Here is a 26,053-nt window from a genome sequence, read left to right as displayed (position 1 = left end):
TCTGGCCTCCACACCCACACCCAGAGAGAAAAGAGAGAGGGAGAGTGAGGAGGGAGGGAGGGAATAAAATAAGAGGCCAAAGGCCAAGCAAGGCAAGGCCATATGTGCCTAGAACCCCAGCGCTGGGCAGCACTCAGGCAGATCCACACCAGTAAGATCCAGGTTCAGTGAAAATCTGTCTCAATAGGTAAGATAGAGAGCAAGCCAGCAAGGCACCGGATGTCCACTGGCTTCCGCAGGCACACATGCTGGTATAAACGCGCACACGCAATTAAAAAAAAAAAATTCTATCAGGACTTAAATATTTAAGTTTATTCTTAAACATTTAAGAAACATTTTAATGAACTGTCTTAAGAGTTCTCATCTAGCTACCAAAGTCAATTCTGAATATATAGTGATCTACACACAACACCATCTGTATTTTTTGTTTGTTTGTTTGTTTAGAGATTGCAGCTACAGTGGGCTTCCAATTCTGAACCTTCCTGCTTCTGCCTCCTGAATGGACCACCTGTGTGTGCCACCAAGCCAGGCTCACATTAAATCTTCTAATGAGTCCTTGCTTGGTTTGATGAAGTATTTGTGGCACTACAGAACCAATAACCCATGTATTAAGAAAAGATATTTATTATTTACACCACTGAAATAGTTCCGTAAGAACAATATACACCATGTTCATTTAAAAGGAACAAGTCCTTTCAAATACAAGAACTGTATAAAGCAATACTGTCAACACAAAACAGTGGTCACATTACATATCTGCAGGCTTATGCATTGAAATTATAGGCATTTTTTAATCTTATGGCTACATATTTTCACTGAAAGTGTTAGCACTTAGAGATAAGATACAGCTAGAATAGAACAAAAAATTTTGTTCATGCTTCTTAGGTTGAATCGGTGACATGAGCCTTTTTACTATTGCTTTGAGCTGCGTTTATGACTATGATGTTAGACAGAAGTGCTTCTACTCAGCCACCGAAAAGAGACACTCCTGTCCTTTAGTTTGATGCTTCAGTCCGTTTGTCTCTGTCTCATCCTACAGCACAGCTGTGTCACACAGATGTTCTCCATCCTTAGAGAACCCTGACACAAGACAGGACTCGGAGTTTAGAGACACACCTAGCAGAGTACAGGAGAAAGGCTATGCTAAAGAATAAAAACTTTTGGTGGCTTTAACCATAACAAACTAGTTATTTGTTCAAAAGCTGGTTTTGGTTTTTCTGTTTTGTTTTGGTTTTAAGGGGAAAAGCACTAGCTTTAAGATAGGTTTGGTTTTAGACTTGGGCAGCTGATACGTAACATGAGACAAACAGAACACAGACTTGTTTCCAGAGTAACAAGATGGCACTGCTGGGTGCCTTTTTCTCCACCTTTCATTTTCATTTTTTCCATTTTTTCAGAGGGGTTGGAAAACACCTCAATAAGCAACGGGTTTTTTTCAAGAGTAAGTCTATTAACATAGAACAATTTTTTAAACGTATCGTCGTGATCTTCAAAAACTACAGAATTAAATTGACGAAGCACTGGAAGACCAAGGATAAGCACTCTGGCGTCCGCTTTAGTGTCCAGCACTATCATGGTGATGTCTAGCAAAAAAAGCAGAAGTCCATGGATCTCAAGTCTCTTCAGAAACTGCACTTGTCACTACTGCCCTTGCTTCTTTGACAGATACCTGAAAGAAATTGGATGATCACATCACAGCTATATTATGCTGAATTTAGGAAGTAATCCAACTCTCCTACCAAAGGAGTTTATTTCAATGGTTAACCTTTTAAGAGAAACACTGTTAATTACTAAAACCTGGTGACTGTTTATGTACCAAGCACTGTTGTAAGAACATGAGTTGTTTTTAACCCTCACAACAATGCCAGAACAAATTTCTACTAGAACTTACTGAAATGGCAAAACTAACTTCATTTTGCTCTAGGTGATTGCTGCTTTACCCTGTGTTTTTGCCCAGCCATTCCCACTACAGTCAGCCAGGCAGAACGTGTCATGCAGGAGGTTTCAGGGAGTACATTGTCTCTACAATGCTGGGAAACTCACACGTAGCCAGGCAGCAGGTCAGGATAGCACGTCCTCCCTCCCAGCTATGCCTGCATCTCCATGAAGCCCATTGTTTCTGCATTCTGAGAAACTTGCTTTTTCCTTACTGAAGCTTTCTGTTAACTGAAAACCTGTCCCTGGTCTGGTATAACTACGGTGATCTGATCTAACTATGGTTATTGGCTTTGCCCTTGGCATAATGTAATTGTGGTTTTAGGCTTTATCAACCCTGCCCTGCTTCTCCTCGCAGTTCTCTGGAGCATTATCCCCCTCACTGACCACTGGCTATAAATAAAGGACTCCTAATTCGACCATCACCATGTAGTGTTCATCTGTGCATCTTGCTCAGTATCACACTCCTGGTTCTCGGGCACATGAAGGTTAATCAACCTGCCATGGCAGAGGTCAGATTCACAATGATGCTCCAGAGGCTGCCCGCATCATTATAGCACTTACTGCCTACTTTCCTATTTAAGTAGTATGCTACCTTCTTATGAAATTTTATTTAAAGATCTTTTTTTCCTGCATTAAAACAGTGGGATAAACAGGTGCTGGGGGGCAGGGGGATGGCTGGCAAGATGGTTCAGTGAGTAAAAGGGCTTGCCATCAAGCCTGACAACTGGATTCAATCTGTAGGGCCCACATTGTAGAAGGAGAGAACCAACTCCTTCCTGCAAGTTGCCTCTGACCTACACATGTGCACCATGGCATAGGAGCAAACACACAGCAAAAAAAATTAGTAAATAAAATTCTTTTTTAAAAGAAATACTAAAAACTAATCAACAGGACAAAGAGAGGGCTGAGTTCGTAGTCAGAGGTTCAGTGCCTGCCTGGCATGCATGAGGTCCTAGACTCAATCCCCAGCACTGCCAAAAGAAAAAAGAAATGTAAAGGATGCAAAGGTGCTTCGTTACCAAGTGGGCAACTCTGTCTCCATGATTTGGTAGAAATCTATAGCTCAATATCCATTTTGACCTCGTTCTCACATGTACGAGCTACCCTTCTAGCAGTGTGGGGATGGACTGAGGTCACAGATGGGTCTGATGACATAAAGTGGGCAGGTGCTGAGTAGCCACTAACCCACATGACTTAGTCACATCCCTGCAACTGAAGACCGGAACAAAATAAAATGCTTGCTCCATCTCCCTATAGGACCATGAGGCTCTAACAAGAAGCTGTGTTAAAGTGATATAAAAAGCCAAAAATGGAATTTGAAAAAGCAAAGAATTTTTATGGATAGCTTCTTTTTATTAGTTGTTATATTATTGGAACCAGATCTTCAAAGATTTAATGTTTTTTTGTTTTGTTTCATCTTTTTTGAGACAGGGTCTCCCTGTACCTCCAGCTGTCCTGGAACTCACTTATGTAGACCAGGCTGGCCTAGAACTCATAGAGGTCTGCCTGCCTCTGCCTCCCAAGTGCTAGGATTAAAGGTATGCATCACCTTAATTTTTAGAAAGTATTACTTATAGTATGTAGCTCCATTTCTCCAGAGAATTTTCTTATAATCTTGATGTTTATTATAATTTATATTGCATTTTTGCATGTCTGTGCTTTAAAAAACAAACCAGAAAACTGTATATACCATGGTATATATGGCAATATTTACAAAGAAAAGCATGAGTAACTACAGGGGTTCTTGGTTTTTTATGTGTATGAGTGTTTTGCCTGCCTATACCTAAGTGCACCATGTGCATGCAATGCCTAAGGAGGCCAAAAGAGGGCATCAGATCCCCGGAAGCTGGAGTTAAGGATGGTTGTTAGGCACCATGTGGGTACTGGGAACTGAACCTGGGTCCTCTGCAGGAGCAGTCAATGCTCTTAACTGCTGAGTCATCTCTCCAGCCCCAAGCTTCTGTTTTTTTAAAGTGGATTGGTTTTCTAACTCTGCTCTAGAAACAGAAATTCCTTGTAATTTTGAACAAATTTTACCCTGACATTTTATAGTAAGGGAATAATAATTACATCCTGCATGAGCCTAGCATGGTAGGACATGTTTGCAATCCAGCAGTTAAGAGGCTGGAGGAATAAGAGTTTGGGTTAACCTAGGCTAGATACAAAGACCTTGCTTCAAAGGACCATGGCAGGGAGAGGTGGAGAATTCAGAGAGGCCTCCTTTATGTCACAAAATAATTTAGCAGCTCCTCATGTCCTGTCTACTAGAAGCACTAAAGTGCTTATGAGATGTAGGTTTATGAAAAAGTTAGACGTTAAAAGAAAAAAAGGAAAATACTTTTGAGGCTATGACACTAGATTAGAAAATACTCTTGTAGAATTTGCCCATTTTAAATAAAAATTTCAGAGTACAATTTGCACCACCAATATTTTTTCACTCATTGATGTCAAGAGAAAAATGAATAAACACTTACCTTTCCCAATATTTGTGATTTAGCTCCAAAAAGTCATCTAATTTTGCAATTTCCTTGAGGTACTGAGTTAATTTTAAAAGTTCTTTGTCTTTCTCTCGATTTAGATGTGCTTTCATAAATGGCCTTATCTAAAGAAAAGCAAGGAAGATTTCACATTTGGTAAGGAAAACTAACAAAACCTTGCAGTATTCTATCATTTAAATCAGAGTTACTGGACAAGGACCAGTTACTTTTATCCTGCCTAAGTTTTAAAGCAAGAAGTCATCTGCACTATTTACAGAACAAATTCAAAGCTCTTCCTTCCACTGCTGTTACCCTGCATCCCTCCAGTCTAACCCTGACAGCAGCAGCTTCCTCCCACACTTGAACCCTACATGGCTACTCCATTTTGCAAATGAACTTTTCCTGTCATGAGCTGCCTCTAATTAATTTCATTTACATTACCTAATTTATAAAAAGTCAACCCAAATATAAGCTTGATCTAACCAGTGTCTGCATGTCTGTACGTGCACCTTTTGCATGCAGAGCCCATGGAAACCACCCTGTGCTGGGTGCCCTGGGTGGAGTCAAGACAGTTGTAAGCCACCACGTGGGTGCTGGGAACTGAAACTGCCAGGGCAAGAAACGCTCCTAACTGCTGAGCCCTCTCTCCAGCTGCAGAAGTAGAGCTAGAACTTTTTTGAAACAGGGTCTCACTACGCAGCCTTGGCTAGCTCAGAACTCTCCACACAGACCAGGATGGCCTCAAACTCACAGAGGTCCATCTGTCTCTGCCTCCTGAGTGCTGGGATTAAAGAGTTGTACCACCACACCTGGCAGGGCTAAATAAATTTTAGCAATAATTTAAAAAAAATATGTATAATTTTTTATTTTATGTGTATAAATGTTTTGCCTCCATGTATGTAAGTACACCACGTGCATGCAATGCCCACAGAGGCCAGAAGGTGTCGGATCCCCTGGAACTGGAGTTATGAACGGTTGTTAGCCAACATATAGGTGTTGGGAATCAAACCCAGGTCCTCTGGAAGAACAGCAAGTCTTCTTAAGCACTGAGTCATCTCTCTAGCCCCAGCAGTAACTATCTTTATTCCAGTATTTTTCTCTGAACATTTTATATAGCTCAATCACACATTTATACCATTTTTCTTTATCATTAAATTTTCTATAAAAATCACTTAAAAAAATTTTTTTTTTCTTTTTTGTGTATGAGTGCATTGCCTGCATGTATGTAAGTGCGACCATGTTGTGCAATGCCCGTGGAGGTAAGAAGGGGGCATTGCATTCCTCTGGAACTGAAATTACAGATGCTAGCCACCATGTGGATACTAGGAATCGAACCCGAGTCCTCTACAAGAGCAGCTAATACTCTTAACCACTGAGCCATCTCTCCAGCCCTAAAAATCACTTCTAATAATACAAGTTTCTATAAAAAAGACAGTCATGTTTTCCAAATTTTTAAGGTTGATGTGTTTAAGTCATTCATTTAAAAAGCATTACTTCAAGTTACGTCAGGAAGAGTGCGGTAATCACAAGTTAGGAACGGTATATATCTTGACTTAAGCAGTAATTATATGAGTTATTTTTATAACAATTTGTTCAGCTATTAATTTTATACACGTTTGTATTACTGCCCTGATAGCTTTGTCTTTTCTTAAAGATATCAATTCAAATACCTTTAGACAACTCAAGACAGACTTTCAAAATATTTAAGTTTAAATAAAATATAAATTTGGGATTTGCTTGAAAAAATTCAAAGGCAGAGACTACAGAGATGGCTCAGTGGTGAAGAGCACCACCTGCTTTTTCAGAGGGTCTGTGTTCGATTCCCAGCACCCACATGGTGGCTACAAACTGTCCTTAACTCCAGTTCCAGGGGACTCCAAAGCCCTCTCTGACCTCCATAACACTGCACGACACAGGTGCACTTATAGGCAATACACTCATACACATAAAGTAAAAATAATAAACTAAAAATTTTAAAAAAAAACCTGAAGTTCTCCTCAAAAAACATTTCTTAATCATGGTGACCTCGACGTTTGCAAGAACACCAATAGCCAGTAGGGTCTTCAGTCAAATCTCTAGTCAAGACTTAAGCATACATTTTGTACCCTATATCTGGTGGACTATTACATGTTTAGGAAGAACACTTCATCCAAAGTCTCAAACAAAAATCTTTTCTAAGGAAAATATAACCACTTTTCTTCCAAATCAACAGTTTACATTTATGGCAAATTCGAGATTTAAACCAGCATTCTGACACTTAAATTATAGTCATTACACACTAAAACCAAATCAATGGTCTATAGGTTTCAAAACTCAACTTTCTACACGTTTTTGTCTCCTGTTCTGTAAGACTACCAAGAACCCAGCTGGGTGTCAAATTCAGGATTGAGAATGAAGAATCCCTCAATAAGAGGATCTCCACTTTAAATGGAGACCCACTGCACTCCTAGAGTAACAGAGACCTCTTCTATTTTCATACTGCACAAACACATAAGCAACTATGTGCACCAGAAGTGTGGAAGGTTCAAATCTCTCTATTCCAGTTCTAAGCCACAATCAGGATTAAATGTCCTCAACAGCGTGTATACAGGATTTCATGTGACTCATGCTAAGGTTACCGCTGATCCTGAAGCCAAGCTCAGAGTCTGTCCAAATTCTGTCAAAAACCAGGTATATATACGATTTGAGGCAAGTTATGACTTTTCATCCTAGGACTCTTTCTAAGAAGTTGGGAAAGTGGGCAAGGTGAGTGTGACTATAGCTAGACGTCTAGCTCTGATGCTTGATAATTCTAAGATCTAAACTTGACCTATATGAATTTCAAAAATCTTTAGCTTCATTTTTTTTAAATGTGCCACTAGTAGTGCCAGCTACTGAGCTACCTACCAGAGCATCCGAAATTCTAAGATGCGTCACCCGAGTTCACTCTGGATGCTACAAGTTAACATCAGAAAGCCCAGGTTGCTCCCACAGCACTAGCTGAAGCTGACCATTTAGATGGACTGGTTAACTGAGGGGATCACAATGCAAAAGACAGCACTCATTTTCATACGAACCTCCCTGAATAGCTCCACTTTTCTTAGATCATAAAGATATGTAAGTACAGTCACGCACCACTGAACACGTCCCTTCCTGAGAAATGTACACATAGGTGATTTCACATTGCTTGAACATCATAGTATACTTACAAACCCAGACAATATCCCTTTACTGTAGGCCTAAGTTCTACGGTACCACTCCCAGGCCACAAACCTGTACAGCACATTACTGAAGACTATGGCGACTGCGACACAACGGTTAAGTCTCTACATGAAGATCTGATACAGTAAAAAATATTAGGCAGCAGGAATTTTCAGCTTTGTTATCTTTTTTTAAATATACGTGAGACCAAGCATCCCTGGCCGCTACAGGTATCCAGGCATAGTTAAGAAACAACACTGTTTTTAGCAGGGGGAACAACAACATAGCACTTAACAGCTATACTGTACTTAAATCCTGCTTTTCAGCTCTGTTACCTTACAGGACCCACCATTATACATGTTGGTCACCACTAACTAAAACAGCATCACATAGCACTTAACAGCACTTCCAAAAATTTACGCAGCTCAGGTTACGTGAGCATAAAGCACGTAAAACCATGTCTTACCTTCAGCCCGTTTTGTGGGTTCATGAGGAAATTTCTTCCTATGTCATCAAACATAATGGTGTTTTTTTTGCTGTAAAACTCGGAAAACTTTCCCCATATAACACCAAGAGGCTTTACCTTAAAATGAAAGTTTATATTTAACTCAGCACTTATCAACAGCGCATCCTTTCTTAAAAGCAGAGCTACTCCAAACTACTTCCATCTGTAGGACTGCACTGCCTGACCACCAGAGGACCAGGCTACCCTGCAATGTTCAAACGTTGGAAATGTCTGTTCATGCCTAACTCAAATAAACCTATTCCAACACTTTACATGATTGTTTGTGGTCGGTTTTTGTTTTTGTTTGGGGGGGGTGTTTTGTTTTGTTGAGACAGCCTCACTACATAGCCCAGGTTAGCTTCGAACTCATACACCTCCAGCCTTGGCCTCCCCCTTGTATTGGGACTACAGATGTACCACTGAGCCCAGCTGACTCAGTCTTTAATTCAGTGGCACAGGTACCTAATTTTTAGGGATTTGATTGCTAAACTTCAAAACATCACAATTTGTAAATTCCTGGTTTTGTTTCGGAAATCCTAAGCCAGGACTACAAAACGATAAAACTCTATATAAGACATAAGTGTTGACACTCACAGTTTCTAGAAGGATCACACAACAAATATGAAAGACAATACCTCTCTACAGGAGGAATAAGTGGTGTGGAGCAGTGTCTAGTTAGGGGGACGATTTCATGAATTACGAACCTTTCAGTTCTGAGAAAAAACATAAATGTATGACACATTCAGAAACGTTTTTAAATTTTTGATTTACTTTTATGTATATGAGTGTTTTGCAGGCATGTATTTAAGTGCACCATGTGCACACAAGGCCTGTAAAGGTTAGAAGAAGGTGTTGGATCTCCTGGGACTGGAGTTATGGATGGCTATCAGTCACCATTTGGTGCTGGGAATCAAACCAGGGTCTTCTGGAAGGGCAGCCAGCAGTCTTTAACTACCAAGCCAGCTCTCCTCTCCAGTCCTCTCAGAAAATTTCTTAAAGACATTTTCTTTTCTTTTTTTTTTTTTTCGGTCTTTTTGAAACAGGGTCTGTCTGTAGCCCCAGCTGGCCTGGAACTTACTATGTAGACCAGGCTGGCCTTGAACTCACAGAGATCCACCTTCCTCTGTCTCCCAAGTGCTAGGATTATAGGTATGCACCACCACACCTGGCTAAGACATTCATTTTTTAAAGCAAATTCTGTTTGCCTAATGGCAAGAATCTCATTTACAGTGATGTGAAACAACATATTATACTTAATTATCTTCTATACTTAAAGTGGAATGTGCTTTTCATTCCTAGTGTCTAACTACTGCAAAGGAATATCATTTTAATGTAATTTAAAATGTTTTCACCTAAATTATTTTCCACTATTTGTTTACTCCTGAAACAAAACTGCTCCATTCTTGAAGACAAGCACACAGAACTGACCCAGGGAGCCAGATTCGAGGGGTCTTCAGGTCAAAAGTCTCAAGAGGTGTGACAAGATAATCCTGATACCCAGAACTAGAAACCACATATCCTCTTAGAAAATGGTGGCATCTGGTGATAACTCCAGCACACCTTGTTCTAAGCCATGGACTACTTTGCTTTTAGGTACTATATTCTATTGCTGAACACACAATAATCTGAAAACACACAAAAGCACAAATGAAAACTTCAGATCGTGTGTAATTTAGTCAATATCAAAGGCAGCAGCAACTGGAGAGTCTGATGTCCCACTTCCAGGCTTTTGTTTTAATAAGAAACGGCAGCCCCTGAAAATTCCCACTGTTAAATGAGGGGAATCCGAGACTGAAAACATTATAACCACTTCCCAGCAGCTTCAAATGTTAAGAAGACATTTCTTTCATTTTAATGTCATAAAAATATTGAAACCACTAAGCATTCTGCTACATCAAATGACTAACTGCATTGTATTATGTGCACAACAATTTATAATCCTTTATTCCTGGACACTTGAGTTTGTTTTATTGCATGTTCCACTACTATAAATATTGCTATGCTTAACATTTTCTAAGCCTCTCTTTAACATTTACATTGTAGAAAGGTATTCAGCAGGCAGCTTTTTTTCTCCTGGTATGTACAGTATTTCCTTTACTTAAACCACTCTATTTAGGACTTTAATACTGCCTCCTAAGCTTCTCCAGAATCCTAAATTCTCTCCAATTCCTGCTATGTGTCTTAAAAAGGCATGGACTACACTTCCCTTATCTCATTACTAACTGCGCCTGCTGCAAGACTTTGTAGATGTAGTCGCTTGACGAGTAAGCAAATCAAACTCCATCATTTTCTTCAGTCTTCTCTGCTGTCCTGACAGTCTCTAGGGTACATATATAACCCTATACATATCACAATATACCAGTTTCATCTTGCGAAGAGTATATTTTGGTTTGTTTCCAACACCTTTCTTAATGATTTCATTATTTTTATCACCTGCCCTGTCTAGTAAACACCTCACTGCCATCATCACAGAATGGTGACCCTCAACAGCTCTTTGCTTGACAGTCCTCCAGTAGACTTAACTGCAATGTTATAACTCAAATCTGTTCAATACATTTGCTTTGTCAAAAAAAAAAAAAAAAATTAACTGTCACTTTACTCTCCACTTAGATTAATTCTTTCTAGTTTTTCCCTGTCAGTTTAAACACAGAAAGTATACTACAGAATAAACGCATCTTCAAAGGAAGGCAAAGGAGTGCTTACATCTATCAGCCCTCTCCGTGGAGTATGCACTGTGATCATAGCAGCACTGTCCAGCATGAAGGTGATCTTGTAATTTGCATTTGTGCTCACTCCCAGTTCCTGTAGACAAACGTTCATAACATTAAAATAATGTGTAAAATTCCAGGCTTTCTGAATATCCCACTTGCAATTTCTCAAAATGCCAACTTTCTACAGCAATGGCAGCAACATTTTGCTAAACAACTAGAAAGTATATGTTTTGCTTAACTATGTCAGCAGGTAAACTAGAAGCAGATTAATTCCTAAATGACCATATTAGAAAAGGATCACCTCATAGCATTACACCAGAGCAAAGGGAAGGAGAACATTACTGTAGTAAGAGGGAGATTTAAGGCGGGGAGGGGCTTCAGTTTTCCTTGAAAATTCCTTAGGGATTCAGATGCTCCACACTGAACAGACCTTTACCACACTCTACTCCCAATATTACATTATTCAGCTACTAAATGGCATCCAGGACAAATGAAATTGATTTGGTTCCAAAACCTTTAATAAGTGAAATGTGATTTCAAACATTGTTAGTGGCTGGTTTCTAACACTTACTTTCATTTTAGCTTCAATCCACTTCATATTTGTTGCAGCTAAAACATGAGGAATAATACAATACACATGAAAAGTTTGAGTTTCATTAAAAAGATCTTTCTTCTGAATAAATAAGCTTTTAAAGCAAGATTACAAGTTTAAGAACATCACAAATAGCAGTTCCTAATAACTTACTTTAGTGTTCTCTACCTAGAATGAAACTTAAACCACTTTCATCTGTAGGATAGAACCACAATATGCTAACCCTTTAAAATCAATCCTGCCACTATTCTCTGTTCATTCCTAACATAAGTCTAGCATGCTAGATCTCAACCTTCTCCCACAGTCAAGGTTCCAGGCAATATGTAGGCATATATAATGTCATTATAAGCATACTGATGTTTTATGTCAAAAGCTTATGCTGACGACTAAGGCCAATGACTAGCTGCATTTTGTCAGATTTAGCAAACAATGCTCATTGAGTTCAGCAGATTATACTAAAGGACCTGAGACATATTTACAAAATATCCCTAAGTTACATGTCTACTCCCCATTAGACATTAGCTACTGTTGCTATGGTCTCACCACTGTCTCAAATGAAGTAGTAAGAAAAATGTTTAAGAGGAAAAAGCAGTTAACTAAAGTATCAAAAGAGGTAATCTGAGTTCTCAAAATAAAATCTTCATTATACAAACAATCCAGTCACCTTACATGTAGAAGTGGTCAGCTGAACTAAAAGTTCAGAGACTGTCATATTTATAATAAAAATATTCATAAGAATTTTTTTTATAATTTAGTACCTGTTTTATATATCTAATTCCCAGATGAAAAAACAAGGAGACTCACAGAGAGTAAAATAATTGTTCATTATGAAGTAGCCTTTATACATTAGCTTTAGTACTAGTATTACTGTTATTTCTCTTCTTACCATTAACCTAAAATACAGGTCTAGCTATCATTTCTAGGTAAGGAAAGCAGGGTTCACAGACATTCAATGGCCTTCCCAGGTCACACAGTAAAGATAGCCACAATTAAAATCCTAGCGTACTTAGCTCCAAAGTCAAGTACCCATTTCAACCTACTAGCAAATAGCATAATTTACAAAAATAATTCATTTTAGAGCCAGGCATGGTGGAACACACCTTTAATCCCAGCACTTAGGAGGCAGAGGCAGGTGGATCTCTGTGAGTTCTATGTCCGCCTGGTCTACAAAGCCAGTTCCAGGACATATGGGGCTCCAGGGAGACCCTGTCTCAAAAATCTCAACAAAAAAATTATTTTAAATATATGATTGTAAAGGTTCTCTAAATTTCCAGCTTAATGTTTCAGGGATTTTTTTGTCCCCAAAGATGTCAGAGGAGCTAACTTCAGTGAGCTCTCTTTTCCCCACATTATTAAGCCATGAAGTTATCATATTTTAACCATATTTTTAATCTTAATCTTTACAGATGTGAACTCGGCATCACTCAGCAATGGAAATATTCTTAATTTTAAAGAAAAATACAAAGGAAATTTACAGATTGCAACCAACTATATGGCTTCTTATCAAATAATCTATTAAAATTACATGTAATACTTTTATAATTGATGAGATTTATATCATTCACAATAACTCTTTGTCTATAACATTGCCAAGAGGCAACTTAAAATGTCTCCTGGGAAGTAGGACGTTAATCATTGCAATGCTTTACTTTTCCAGAAAGTAAAGTTATGGGAAAATAAACATCACCTGAACTAACTGTGACCCTAGTAATATAGCAAGCCAAGCTCTATTTTGAAACAAACTCACAACCTTGTCACAGACCTGCCTGCTCTTCAATGGTCACCACAGCAATGCCAGCAACACTGCTTCCCCTATAGTCTAAGTCTTCCTTAAGTAATTGGCATCGCTCTTTATTTCTGTATAATTACATCACTGTGACGCGGTCTGTTTTTTATTTTTTTTATTCCCCACTTTTAGTTTTTAAAAGAATCTTTCTACTCATGTTTTAAGACTGAGGAAAGAGTGAGGAAAAAAGGAAGATGTACTGAAGATTCTTCAGTAAAGTCAAAGAAAAATTTCTAAGGGCTGGAGCTATAACTCAGCATGCACAAGGCCCTGAATTCAATCCCTTATAGTGTTGTAAAAATAAAGGAAGAAAGGAAGGAGGGAGAGAGGGAGGGAGGATGGGAGGGAAGGGGGGCAGGCGAGCGACAATTTTTATTCTAACGTCATACTGTACTCTTGTCCTATATTCAACTATCTCATTGCTGCTGAACAAATCTATGTAGGACTTCATACTGGCAACGTAAGAAAGGCAAGAGTGCTTTACTGTATAAATCTGCTAAAAAAGAAACATTCATATTTAAACAGTCTTTTTAAGTTATTCTTTGTAGAGTAGAATAAGCAACAACCTTATTTCCATGGAAATCTAACAACAACAAAAAAAATAGAGCTTACACCAAATAACAATGTCATAATCTTCATATGCAGATGTTAGAAATTCATGAAGATATGGTCTCATTAATTCTACCCCAGTCTCTGCACAAGACCTATGATCTAAAAGAAAATTGGTCACAAACAATTATTAGTTTATTATCAGGAACAAGTACTGAGTAGAATGAAATTATTATAAAAGTAATATGATATAAATATTAACTGTGAACTTCCTGAGGCTGAATTACATTATTTAACAGTTTTTGCAAAACACACAATTTCCTTGAGTTCCAACTTCAACTGCTCAAGTTTGCTCAATGTGCAAAGTAGTACCGAAAATTCTGGATGATGTGATCCACTCTAAAATTTGTTCTTATCTGCTATGTAGATTATTTCATAATAATAAGAAATGAACAAGGCCCCACCCTCATTTACTCACCACCTTGAGATAACCAGCTCCACCAAACCATCAGTTCAGTTAACTTACCAATTCTTAAACTATGTGGACATTAAGTTACAACGCATATTTAACATTTACAGTTAGAAGTAAAGATATTCTATCAGGAATGAATTATTTTGGGTCAATGTTAGAGGATGAAATTAAAGCCTTTTTCAATCAACATGATTAATTTGAAATTTAAGAGAGTGTCTGAATATATTAACAGAAAATAAGGGGTAAAACATAAAAAATAATTTTTAAAATAGTCCTTATAAAAGTTTAAGTATTTATCAGTACTGACTTGGTTAAACTATGACACATCCACATCCTATGACCCCTGCAAAACATCTATGTATGCGTGCATATCTACACATCTATCTACCTATCATCCATCCATCCATCTATCTATCTATCTATCTATCTATCTATCTTCTGTCTGTCTATAATGTATTTGATTAGCAGCAAATAACACTTAATAATTGAGATGAGGTTCAACCTATCTTTACATAGAAGAAAAAAAAGGGATACATACGAAGACACTAGAAGATACATCAAAATATTATAAGTGGTCGTCTGTGGTGTTGGAATGATAGATGGCACCTTCTTTGGCTTATCTGTATCTCCCAGAATGCACGGTTTACTATTGGAATAAGGAAAGCTTTCAAATGTTTCATGTGAACACTGAACTGCTGGGGAAAAATGGGAAAGCTCTATCAATGGACTTACCAAATAACGTATAATCAACATCTAGCACCAAAAGCTTTTTCCCTTCCCTGGGAGGGTTTAATATTTCCACTTTATACTCCTTCACTCGGCGAGAAATCTTCAATAGGTTTTCTTCCCTAATAGAAAAAAGAGCAGGTGAAGGCGCCCCCTCCTGTCTCACATGACAGTCTCTTCTAAAGCCAAAAGCACTTACCTATTTTCAACTTCAACCACTTCATCCTCGATATCAAAGTCGTTGACAACATCATCATTGTCAGGGGGAGGACCCAAGACATCTTCCTATTAGACCGGAAAAGCTTTGTTTACCATACTACCTTACCATAAACACACACTACATAAAAACCCAATGACTGCAACTCTCAGTATTAATTACTTGTTACGTATGTCTCCTGGGCAGATCTTCCATGCTAAATTTGACCACATTGCTTTATCATACAACTATATACTCAAAAGGTCCCCAATACCTATTTCCTGATGAGTTAATACCACATTCCCAGGAAGTTATCTTGTACTCATTAGACTGAAAACTTTGCCACAATTAAAACTATGATACAGCAGTGTTGTGTCAATCTTGACACCTTTAAAGGGACATATGGCAACAAAAGTAAATACTTACCAAGCTCTCCTCACGAGTTCCCATCATCATGATTTTAGTATTTGGTTTCAGTTTGAGAGTTCCAAGCTTAACGTCGTTTTCGGCGGGTCTGCCTACAATAGAAGCAAATCACTGTTTTCTCACTCAAGTTCAGATGCAAGCTTCACTATTCCACTATATAAAAGTCTAACACTAAAAGGTTTGGGAAAGAGGCCACAGCAGGTTTGTTTCCTACATTAAAAAATTGTTACTGGAGCTGGAGAGATGGCTCAGCGGTTAAGAGCACTGACTGCTCTTGCAGGGGACCCAGGTTCGATTTCCAACACCCACATGGCGGCTACGAACCGTCCTTAACTCCAGTTCCAGGGGAATCTGAAGCCCTCTTCTGATCTCCGCAGCACTGCACAACACGGGTGCACTCACATACATGCAGGCAATACACTCGTACACATAAAATAAAAATAAATATATTTTTTTAAATTGTTACTACTGAATCAGTCATAACTAACACGGAAAGTCAAGACTAAGGGCTGCTTTCCCCTGAATTTCATCTAACACCTTTACTATCTATGCAAAAGAAATTCCTGCTTTATTGTTCAAGATAATTCTTTTCTAGGAAGTCTTGAAACTTGAGTGCCTAAGGTAAAACGATAGATTTGCTATTATTCCTCATTGATCTTTCCAAGACACCAAACAATGCAAAGAAGCTAGATATGAACACTGCCAAAGATTTTTAAATATTATCTTCAGTATTATCTTTAAATACTGAAACAGAAGTGACTATTTAGAGAGAGTACAAGGCCCAAGTTATAATGAAAGCTAAAACACAGATGCCAGAAAATGACTGAGCTTCATCCTGAGGCTTCTGGGTCAACATTTTAACAAGCAAACACCACTGCCAGGGAAATAAAAAGTAATCTAAATAGCAGTAGTATTTTCAAGTAACCGTCCATATTCTTCTTTTTACCGATGAAACAAGTGTAGGAGTATCCCTAGCAAAGAAAACTCAGAAAGGAAGGTTTTTTTGAACAAAATAACAAATAGCAACCACAGAAATTCATAAACAGCAATGTAAAAAACGTGAAGTGAGAATTACCTTTAACTTTGAGTCCAAGCAATTTCTGGCGCTCGGGCAGCACTCCTGTGAGGGTCTTGAGAAACTGTTTGAGATCTAGCACAGTGTCATCTTCAGAGAGCGTTGTCACTGAATACTCCTGCCCACCCCATTTTACAATGATAGGGAGGGCCATTCTTCAAGCATATGCGGTGGCAGCTTCCCTTCAGAACAAAGCACCTAGAAGGCAGGCATATACATATAATCAATACTGACGCAGCCAAAACAAACCTGGAACATGGAGTTTTAGACGTGTGTATAGTCTGAACTCCACTGAACAGTCTGATGGTAGAGAAACATGTTTCTCTTCACAGTAGTGTTCCCTGAATCCTGAAGTATACTAAGACTCAAGTCAAAACTCTTGTTTTTGGCTCAGACTTAGCACTTCCTAACCCTCTTCCTGATTCTTCTCTTGTTCAACTAGAAAACAGCAATAGTGAGACACCCAGCCTCCTGCTCTGCATGGCTGGGTTTATGCTACAGACAAGTTCTTCCACAACATCCACATTCATCTAACATGGTACTGCCAAGTAGTCGTTAGAAGCACAGATTCCAGTGCAAACTACATGAACTTCCCACCTGCTTACTATTTGAGACGTTTCCTGGCTTTGTACCAAGTTTCCTCACCTGTGAAATTGGGAAATACTACACACACCTTTGGGTTTTCATGACCATTAAATTAGTTAATATTTATAACTCACATAGGGTTTGGCACATGCTAAGCACTATATGTGTACTGATTAAAGTTAAAGCTGAATACTTACTATGTCTGAGACACAGTACTAGAAAAGTAATCTCCCACTATTGTTTCATATATTATGAAGTGACCAGATTTACAAAGATCACCTCATTTAATAAAGGTGTCAGACAAGAACATTCCCTCTATTCCCATTAAGGTAACAGCTATATAATGTACCCATAGGCACGTAGCTGGTAATAGATTTTCTGACTAAATCTCACTGTACCCTACAACCATTCTACCACAACTGTCTAATTCAAAGTGCACCTACAGTGGTTATGGCTTCAAATTTCAGTAAGAGAAAAAAAAAAATCAGTAACTACAGATCCAACCACATAAATTTTCTATGGCATCTGAAGTCATCAACAACCAAAAGCCAGGTGCAGGTCCCCCAAAACCGTCTACATTTATACATTTGTTTCCCCACAGGTCAGAGAAGTGAGTTTCCTCATCTCCAAAATCCACCTGCCTCTGCCTCCCAAGTGCTGGGATTAAAGGTGTGTGCCACCACGCCCAGCAAGTAGTGGCATTTTTCAACGCCATCATTTCTGTGGTGACACATTTGATTGCACTAGCCATGTTAATATACAAACCAACTACAAGAGAAAAGGCGAAATTTAAATCACAATATGCAAAAACTGACTTGGAAACCAAGTGTCATCCTCTGCTGGCATGCTCATTATTAAGGAGCAACAAATTCACATTCACAACAGCTTACCTAAGTGACTCACATTATATTCTTATTCATACTTACCCTTTATGTTTTTAATGCTCCGCAGAAAATCTGCAGCAAGAGTGCTGAGGGCAGCATGGGACACTTTGGTGAGAATTTGCCCTAAGAAACGTTATGACCTTCAATTGTTAAAGAGGCATAGGGGTTAAACTGAAATAGTTTACATTAATATTTTTCTGTAAGAGACAGGAATAAGAATGATTGTTAATGGGATACCCAAAGGACATCAATTTAAGCTGGAGTTCTGCCTAACATCCTGTGTTGGCTGTGGCAGTTCTTACCTCTGGCATCCAGGGTGCCAACGGTAAGATGACACAATTGATATTTACAGTGTGAAGGCAGGAGCTAACATCCCTGACTGAACTTTCCACGCTGGAAAGAGCGATATGAAAGGTAATGTGAGAGAAAAGCACGCTAATCAATTAACTATCTCAATTAACCTTCACAATCCTGAACAACTACTGACCATGTCATTATATTGACCAGAAACCTGAAAAAGAAGTTACAATAACTTGCCCAGGACCTCACAACTAAAAGCAATTAAAGGCGGCAATTTCAAACCTAACACTCCGCTGGGAGAACTTTTGGACAAGCCTAGCAAAAGGGATGGTGGTGGGCTCCTGGCCAGGGCAGCAGCAGCCTCGCAAGGGCTAGCCTGGGATAGCATCCCAAGGTGGGAAGAGACTCCAAAAACGAGCAGGTTGGGACGCCTTCAACCAGGAGCGTAAGGGGAAAGCGGGACAGGCCCGGAAGGGGAGACAATGCGTCCAGAACATTCTAGGATGCGTGGAGCTCCGGGAACAAGCAAGGAGGCCGGTGGGAGGCAGTGGCCCCGCCGCGCGCGCCGGGAAGGGCCTGGGCATTCGCCGCGGTTTCCAGCCCGCCCGGGCCGGCAAGCAGCACACGGCCGTCCCCCTGCCACAGCGCGACCGCCATAGGCGGGCAAACCCGCAACCTCTCACCTGGAGCACGTAGGAACCAGCCGCAGCGGACACAGAAGACACCCGCCGCTGCGGAACCAAAGGAGACCGGAAGTCAGGAACGAGACCGGAACCGGTGAACGGACAGGAAGTGGGTACTTGAAACCGGAAATGCGCTATGGTCGGGGGCGGGGCACAGCGGTGGCTTGCCAGGTTTCTCTTCGCATGCTGAAGATGAGGACCACTCACGACAAACTTCCACAGCGCCTTTTCCCGACAGTGACCGCTGTGAAAGATGCCCGAGTGGTCGCGGGCAGTTTTGCGCATGCTCCGAGCGGGGTGAGCGCCTGGGCCTTGCGACGTGTTGTTGGACCCTAGTATAGCCTGCCGGCTACTCCACTCTTGCTGGGGTCTCCCTGGGGCTCGGACTGTGGCTCGTGTGGCAGCGTCACAGTCCGAAAGAGGCTTACTGAAAATGAGACCTTGCTATGGCCGCTGTGGGCAGCCGATAATAATTTCAGGACCTTAGGCTTGTACCCACTCCAGGGGGAAACAGGACAGACAGGGAAGAGAGGAGACAGGACCCAGGCTCTGAAGGCACAAATGCAAAGGTTACTGTATCGCATCAGATCCCCACCCACCCGTCCTTGGTGCTTTACGTCTTCCGAAATGGAAGGAAAGGAATTCTCAAAAGAAATGGGAGTTTCAGAGCAGTGGGCGGCTGAGGCCGGAGGAGCATCTGCAAGTTCAAACCAACCGGAGTTACATAGTGACAGTTCCCGATCTGGGCTACCAGAGTGAGACTCTGCCTCGAACAAACAATAAAGGGAAGCCTTAACGGATTCCATCTGGTCCGTAAGAGGAAATCCCACATCACTTATTAACTTGTCATGAAAAAGAGAGAGAGAGAGAGAGAGAGAGAGAGAGAGAGAGAGAGAGAGAGAAGGAAGGAAGAAGAGAGAGAAAGAAAGCAAGAAAGAGAGAGGGGGAAAGAAAGAGAGAGAGAGAAAGGAAGGAAGGAAGAAAGAAAGAAAGAGAAAGAAGAAAGAAAGAAAGAAAGAAAGAAAGAAAGAAAGAAAGAAAGAAAGAAAGAAAGAAAGAAAGAAAGAAAGAAAGAAAAGAAAGAAAGACCCACCTAAAACCAGGAGGACTGCCATTAATCCCAGGACTATAGAAACAGAAGCAGGTGTGTCTCACAGTTCCAGGCCAGCCTGATCTACATAGCGATTTCCAGACTAGCCAGCGCTGCATAGTGAGACCTTATCTCTAAATAAATAAACTTTAAAAACAAGAAGTAAATTGGTCCCTTGATACATGTGTATAATCTCTTTTGAAACTTTGGTTTTAAAAGAGAAGGAAAAAGCTGAAAATCATATTGGCCCCGTGTGTGCTCCAGTCCTTGGATTACCTGTGTCTTTCTTTCTAATGGACAGGAGTGTAACTGACTTTTTTCCCCATCTTGAGATTGTTAGGAAGCAAAGTAAATTTTGAGTCTTGACAGTTCTTTAGTTAAGAGCCACATACTGTTTTGCATTTTTCCCCTTCTAGTAATTTTTTTTCCTGCACTAATAATATATGAATATCTGCTCATTCAAAACAAACATCTTGCCCTCTTCAAAAAAGAAAATTTCTACGAAAACTACAGTTTGGTAGTTTAGCTTAACATAGTCAAAGACCATCAAAAGACAAGGGACTGTCTCCAGAACAAATGCTTAAGTTTTTTAACCCAGTAGCTCTTCCTTGCTTTGTTCACCTGCCAAATAGCCTTTTGGCCTGGCCGCACTATATTTTCACCTTTGTGATTAGAGGGGTTGATATATGTTAGTCACCACAGTCAACTAAAATACTTTAAAGCTAATGTCAGCAACACTATTCATTAGGACGTTCTTGTTTTTAATGGTAGAAAAACCATGTTATGAGAGTTCTGATAACTGAGCTAGTACAAGAGAATAAATAATAGCCAGGTGTTCAATAGTATTTCTCAAAAAGTAGGGTAGCAAAGCATTTATTTATATTTTTATTTATTTTTGGTAAATTGCCCATCTGTGCTGGTTAGTTTCTGTCAACTTGGCACTAATCACAGACACCTGAGAAGAGGGACCTCAGTTGAGGGATTTCCTCCATTGCATTGGTCTTGGCCATGTCTGTGAGGCATTTTCTTAACTGTTAATTGATGTTGGAGGGCCAAGTCCACTGTGGATATTGCCACCCTTAGACAAATGGGCCTGGGCTGTGTAAGAAGGGTATCTGAGGAAGCCTTGGGAACAAGCCAGCAAGCAGCATTCCTCCATGGTCTTTGCTTCAGTTTCTGCATCCTCATCCTGCCTTAAGCTCCTGCCTTGACGTCCTATGATAATGAAGTGTACCTTGTAAGGGGAAGCAAACCCTTCCGAGTTTTCTTTTGGTTCTGGTGTTCATTACAGCAACCAAAAGCAAACTAGGACACCATCTAAAAGAAGATTTCTATTTTTTTTCTCTGTATTTTTTTTTTAATCTTTTTGAGACAGGGTCTCCCTGTATCCCCAGCTGTCCTGGAACTCATTATGTAGATCAAGCTGGCCTTGAACTCACAGAGATCCAACTGTCTCTGGCTCCCTAATGGTGAGATTAAAGGTGTGTGCTCCCACACCTGCCTCCTGTATCTTTTATTAAATGATGCTGGGGATCAAACGCAGAACCTTGCATATGCTAGGCAAGGGCTCTACCATGGAGCTCCAACCCCAGCCCTTGGTTTTGTATGATACAGGGTCTCTCTATGTAACCCAGGCTGGTCTTGAACTTGCTATGTAGCCCTTCTGGTATAGAACTCTTTATCTTGCTTTGACCTCCTGACTTCTTGGATTATAGGCCTGAATCAATATGCCAGGTCCTCCAAGTATATTTCTATTGAACTAAACCTTCCTATGAAGTCAAAAATCAAGAAAAGCTTGGAGAGCTGGCTAGATGACGCAGCAGGTAAAGATGCCTGCCACCAATTCTGACAACCTGAGTTTGAACATTTGGACCCACATGGTGGAAGGAAAGAACCCACCCCCACGGGTTGCCCAAATGTGTGCCTGCACACATACACACCAAAATAAATAAAATGTGAAAAAATTTAAAGCTATTTGGAGCCAGGCGTGGTGACTTTAATCTCAGCACTCGGGAGGCAGAGGCAGGCAGATCTTTGTGAGTTCAAGGTCAGCCTGGTCTACATAGTGAGTTCCAGGCCAGCTGGGGCTACAGGAGACCCTGTCTCAAAAAAGGCCAAAAAAGAAAAAGAGAGAGAGAGAGGAAAAAAAAGAAAAGAAAACATTTGTAGTACATCAGAAGGTTTTATTATTCCTTTATTTTAATAAGGAAACTGAGCTCTTGGTAACTAGGAACAGCTGCAAAGTTGACGTAGGAAAGGGCCCATAGCAGCTCACAATGACCAAAAAGATAAACTGTCTCACTTTGCTCCCTAGAGCCTCTAATATACTTTCCCTATCTTCGTGCCTTTTACACCAAAAAAAAAAAAAAAAAAAGATCTACAGAAGATAGGCACATAGGTGTTTGCTAGGACCCAGAGACTTTAAAGAAATAGCCATTTTTCTATCAGGTGATAACTGCAGATATCACTGGGCTCTGATTATTTTGAAAGAAAGGACAGTCCTCTTCCTAACCCAGTATCAGCACTACCATGGTTTTATCTCTGTCTTCCCAAAGAATTATTTCCTTCTCTCTTGCAAGCCAATTTTCTTTCTCTGCTAACTGCCTTTTCCCACCCAGCTCAAATCTATTTCTCTCATCAGACTTTGGAAGACAATCTTCTTTAATTTGGGTGTTTTTAATTTGGCCCACTCTACCATTTTATTTCTCTCTCCTAATACCTACTCCCTTGCCTTTTTAAATGCCTGCAATCAGAGAGCTAAAAATGGCTAAAATCTGCCCCACAGGACATTCTACAGGCTCTTAACTAAAGCTGGCAAATTACTACTGTTCTGTACTCTGCTTGCTTTCCCAGGACAGATGCTCAAAGCTTCCACTCTCTTCAGACTCCAGACCTCCAATGATTTCCCATTCTAGGAGGTTGGCAGTGTCCCATATTTTGCAGTACCTTTTTAGATCTTTCTAAGTCTAGAAACAAACCTTTCTCAGCACCTATCTTCACACCCTTTCCTTCTGATTGCATTGAGATAGTTCCATCTGAAGCCAGCCCTTATTTGTGTTCTGGCTCCCTCCTTCTCAGGAAGCTTTTTATGAGTCCAGTATCCCTTCTTCCTCCTCCTATTTAACTTCTTCCTACTGGTCATTTCCCTTCAGTAACAAGTGTGTCTTGGTATCTTGCAATCATAGTTACCAATCTTTTTTTGACATATTAGTATTTCAAAGAATTCGTTTATGGTTGATTGCTTATTACTAAGTGTAACCTATAATTGTGCATTTCTTTGAGATTATTAAAGTAACAGTATCACCTTCAGTACTGTAAGTTTTGTGAAGAAATGGGCCATGTCAGATTTATCCGCCATTTTACTCCCAGAGTCTAGCATGATATTGGTTAAAGTTGGTGCTCAATAGATTCTGAGTACATAAATAATAAATGTTCAATATGAGTGTATTATCTAATAACATGTATGTGACAATGCATATCAACAGATGACTAGAATTTGTATTGAGAGTCAATGTGTTTGGAATGTTTTAAAATGTAGACATTGAACGCAGGTAGCATGGCCGAGCAGTCTAAAATGTACACATTGCTGCCTATGGTAGCATGGTAGGTGGGTATTCTAGTTTGCCTTCAATTGCCATGACAAAACATTCTTACCAGTACCAACTTGGGGAGGAAAAGGTTTATTTGGCTTACATCTCCCGGGTCAGAGTTCATTAATGAGGGAGCCCAAGGTAGGAACTCAGGGCAGGAACCTGGAGGCAGGAGCTGAAGCACAGGCTTGGTCCCCTGGCCTGTGCTCAGCTTGCTTTCTTATACAATTCAGGACCACCTTCCCAGGGGTGGCACCACCCACAGTGGACTGGGCTAGGCCCTCCCATATCACTCAACAATTAAGAAAATACCCTGCAGACATCACAGGCCAGTCCAATGGAGGAAATTCCCCAATTGAGGCTCCCTCTACCCAGATGTGTCAGGTTGACAACTAAAGCTATTCAATACAACTGACCCCTTGTTAACTTGATAAACGCATTGCTATTAAACAACAAGCTTTCCATTTCATATCTCCAAGGTATAATGTTAATATCACAACATAAAACAGTACAACTTTAAAAGTCCCACAGTCCTTTAAAAATTTCAAACACTTTAAAAGTTCAAAATTTCTTTTTAAAAAATCTCTCAACTGTGAATTCCTGCAAAATAAAAAACAAGTACTGTTTTATTTCAAAAGGGAAGGATCGGGCACACTTAAGCAAAACCAAAGTCCAGCAAAGTAGCTCAAGGCTGGACATCTGGGATTCACTCACGATACTGAGTTACATGGTACTGAGTATTTGTAAAAACACTGGAGCTATCTATTTTCATGCACATACTTCAGTATATGTAAATTTGACTTTAATAACCCCAAATCAAAGATTACAAAATACATATAAAATAAGAATTACTAAGAACACCCACCACACACACTCAAGCCATTTAACAGGGAGCTAGAAACTTTTCTTTTCAGTGCCTTCCTACTTTATCCAGAAACTCACTATACCATCATGCCCCCCCCAAACCCCAGTCTTCAATTCCTCCCAAGGCACAGGGGCAGCTGACTGAGTTGATCCCTAAACAATAGAGCCTGACTCAAGGAAACAGGTGCTTGTGGCTTCTGCAAGCCTTTTGGTTTTTCTTTCCCCATTCTGAGGAGCAGCTCTGACCTGGGCTAACAGGTGACAAGGTGAAGACTGCCTCCACCGTAGCCACCAGTTCACCTTTCTTGACAAGAACCTGGCTCACAAATCAGTTAGTGCTGCCCCGCCTCCTCCGTAAATCATGTGTGATCCATCTGGGTAATGACTCCTCCAGTGTAATTTCCTATTAAGAGGCTTTATCTGGAGAGATAAGCAGCTGGTTCCCCTGTCACTAATTGCTGTCTGCTGTGATGTTAAAACATCTGCACCATTGTGCTCTTCATTTTCATATTCTAATCACCCTGAAACTTGAAAAAGGTACATCATTGATTGTTTCTATGGGTTAATTAGTACACAGTCTCCTTGTAGAGACAATTTAGAGGCAGCCAGAACCTCAATCAGGAAGTTTGTTTTAAAAATTAATAACATCAGTGTATGGCTGGAGGGACAGTTCCATTCAAAGACATATCAGGACATTCCTGGGACAGGAGCCACCCTTTCTTGTCCTCTACAGAGGAGAAGAGCCAATGGGGACATGAGGCAGTGGCAGCCAGAAGGAATGAAGGAAGCCAGGATGGTAGGTCCCCAGCACAGTGTACTCCCTGTAACCTTGCCCCAGCCATTCCAAGTAGCCCTTGCCCCTTTTCCCTGTCAGCACAAAATAGGGCTTTGCTGATGACTGTCCAAAATATGTAGCAACACAAGAGACTTTCTACCTCAACAAAAGACCAAACTAAGCAGGACAGTGAGATTGAATTCTAGCACTTCTCAAACTTAAGATTCACCTCAGGAATCTTGAAACATGGATTCTGATTTTGGATGTCTGTTGGAGGCCAAGATCCCGAATTTTAATCAGGCTCCCAGATGGTACTCAAGGACTGCTATGTGAGATATGCTAGTTCTTCTCCAAGCATTCGACTAGAGTCACTGCTGCTGAGAGCCATGGCCTAACAGATCCTGTAGCATGTGGTGGGAGCAGGGTATGTATGTGTCGTGTACTGTGTCTCAGCTCCACCATGGACTGAACAAACTTCTTTGTCTCTTGGATCTAAGCTCTCTCATCCAGAGACTTGCAGTGGTAACTTTTGCCATGGAGAAGTGGGAGGATCAGAAATTAGTGAGTGTCAAGAAGTTTTAAAAGCCATGTGAAAGCCCATTTTTATCAGCTTTCATATATATATATATATATATATATATTTCATATG

At 40.1% G+C, this 26,053-nt stretch overlaps 1 protein-coding gene and 1 non-coding gene across 3 annotated transcripts; both read right to left on the bottom strand.

Moving 5' to 3' along the window:
- Positions 1–439: 439 nt before the first annotated feature.
- On the bottom strand, positions 440–19,227 carry Ublcp1 (ubiquitin like domain containing CTD phosphatase 1). 2 transcript variants are annotated; one of them, XM_017795232.2, is made up of 12 exons: positions 19,086–19,145; positions 18,145–18,225; positions 16,634–16,831; positions 15,559–15,650; positions 15,136–15,221; positions 14,943–15,058; positions 13,802–13,900; positions 11,383–11,420; positions 10,804–10,902; positions 8,062–8,178; positions 4,413–4,540; positions 440–1,669 (listed from the first exon to the last, which is right to left on the bottom strand). In XM_017795232.2, exons 3-12 carry the CDS (start codon positions 16,785–16,787, stop codon positions 1,642–1,644), a joined length of 957 nt encoding a protein of 318 aa, XP_017650721.1. In that variant the 5' UTR covers positions 16,788–16,831; positions 18,145–18,225; positions 19,086–19,145; the 3' UTR covers positions 440–1,641. The 2 variants fall into 2 exon arrangements, with proteins under 2 accessions (XP_017650721.1, XP_008819878.1); XM_008821656.2 differs by lacking the exon at positions 18,145–18,225 and having other exon boundaries at positions 19,086–19,227.
- Positions 7,793–7,916, bottom strand: LOC115068184. Its single transcript, XR_003847564.1, has one exon. It is a non-coding gene; the product is annotated as a small nucleolar RNA SNORA63 (small nucleolar RNA).
- Positions 19,228–26,053: the final 6,826 nt, after the last annotated feature.

This window comes from Nannospalax galili, unplaced genomic scaffold, assembly GCF_000622305.1.
Source record: "Nannospalax galili isolate Female #2095 unplaced genomic scaffold, S.galili_v1.0 scaffold667, whole genome shotgun sequence".
NCBI lineage: Eukaryota > Metazoa > Chordata > Mammalia > Rodentia > Spalacidae > Nannospalax > Nannospalax galili.
This window is presented reverse-complemented; position numbering and strand designations above follow the sequence as displayed.

What these genes read in the sequence shown, in the direction of transcription:
- Ublcp1 (XM_008821656.2), bottom strand. Translation starts at nt 16,787, where the DNA reads ATGGCCCTCCCTATCATTGTAAAATGGGGTGGGCAGGAGTATTCAGTG. An exon ending in CACGGAGAGGGCTGATAGAT is followed by an intron (nt 8,179 to 10,803) that starts GTAAGCACTCCT and finishes TTTCATTTTAAG; the next exon opens with GTAAAGCCTCTTGGTGTTAT. An exon ending in AATCACAAATATTGGGAAAG is followed by an intron (nt 1,670 to 4,412) that starts GTAAGTGTTTAT and finishes AATTTCTTTCAG; the next exon opens with GTATCTGTCAAAGAAGCAAG.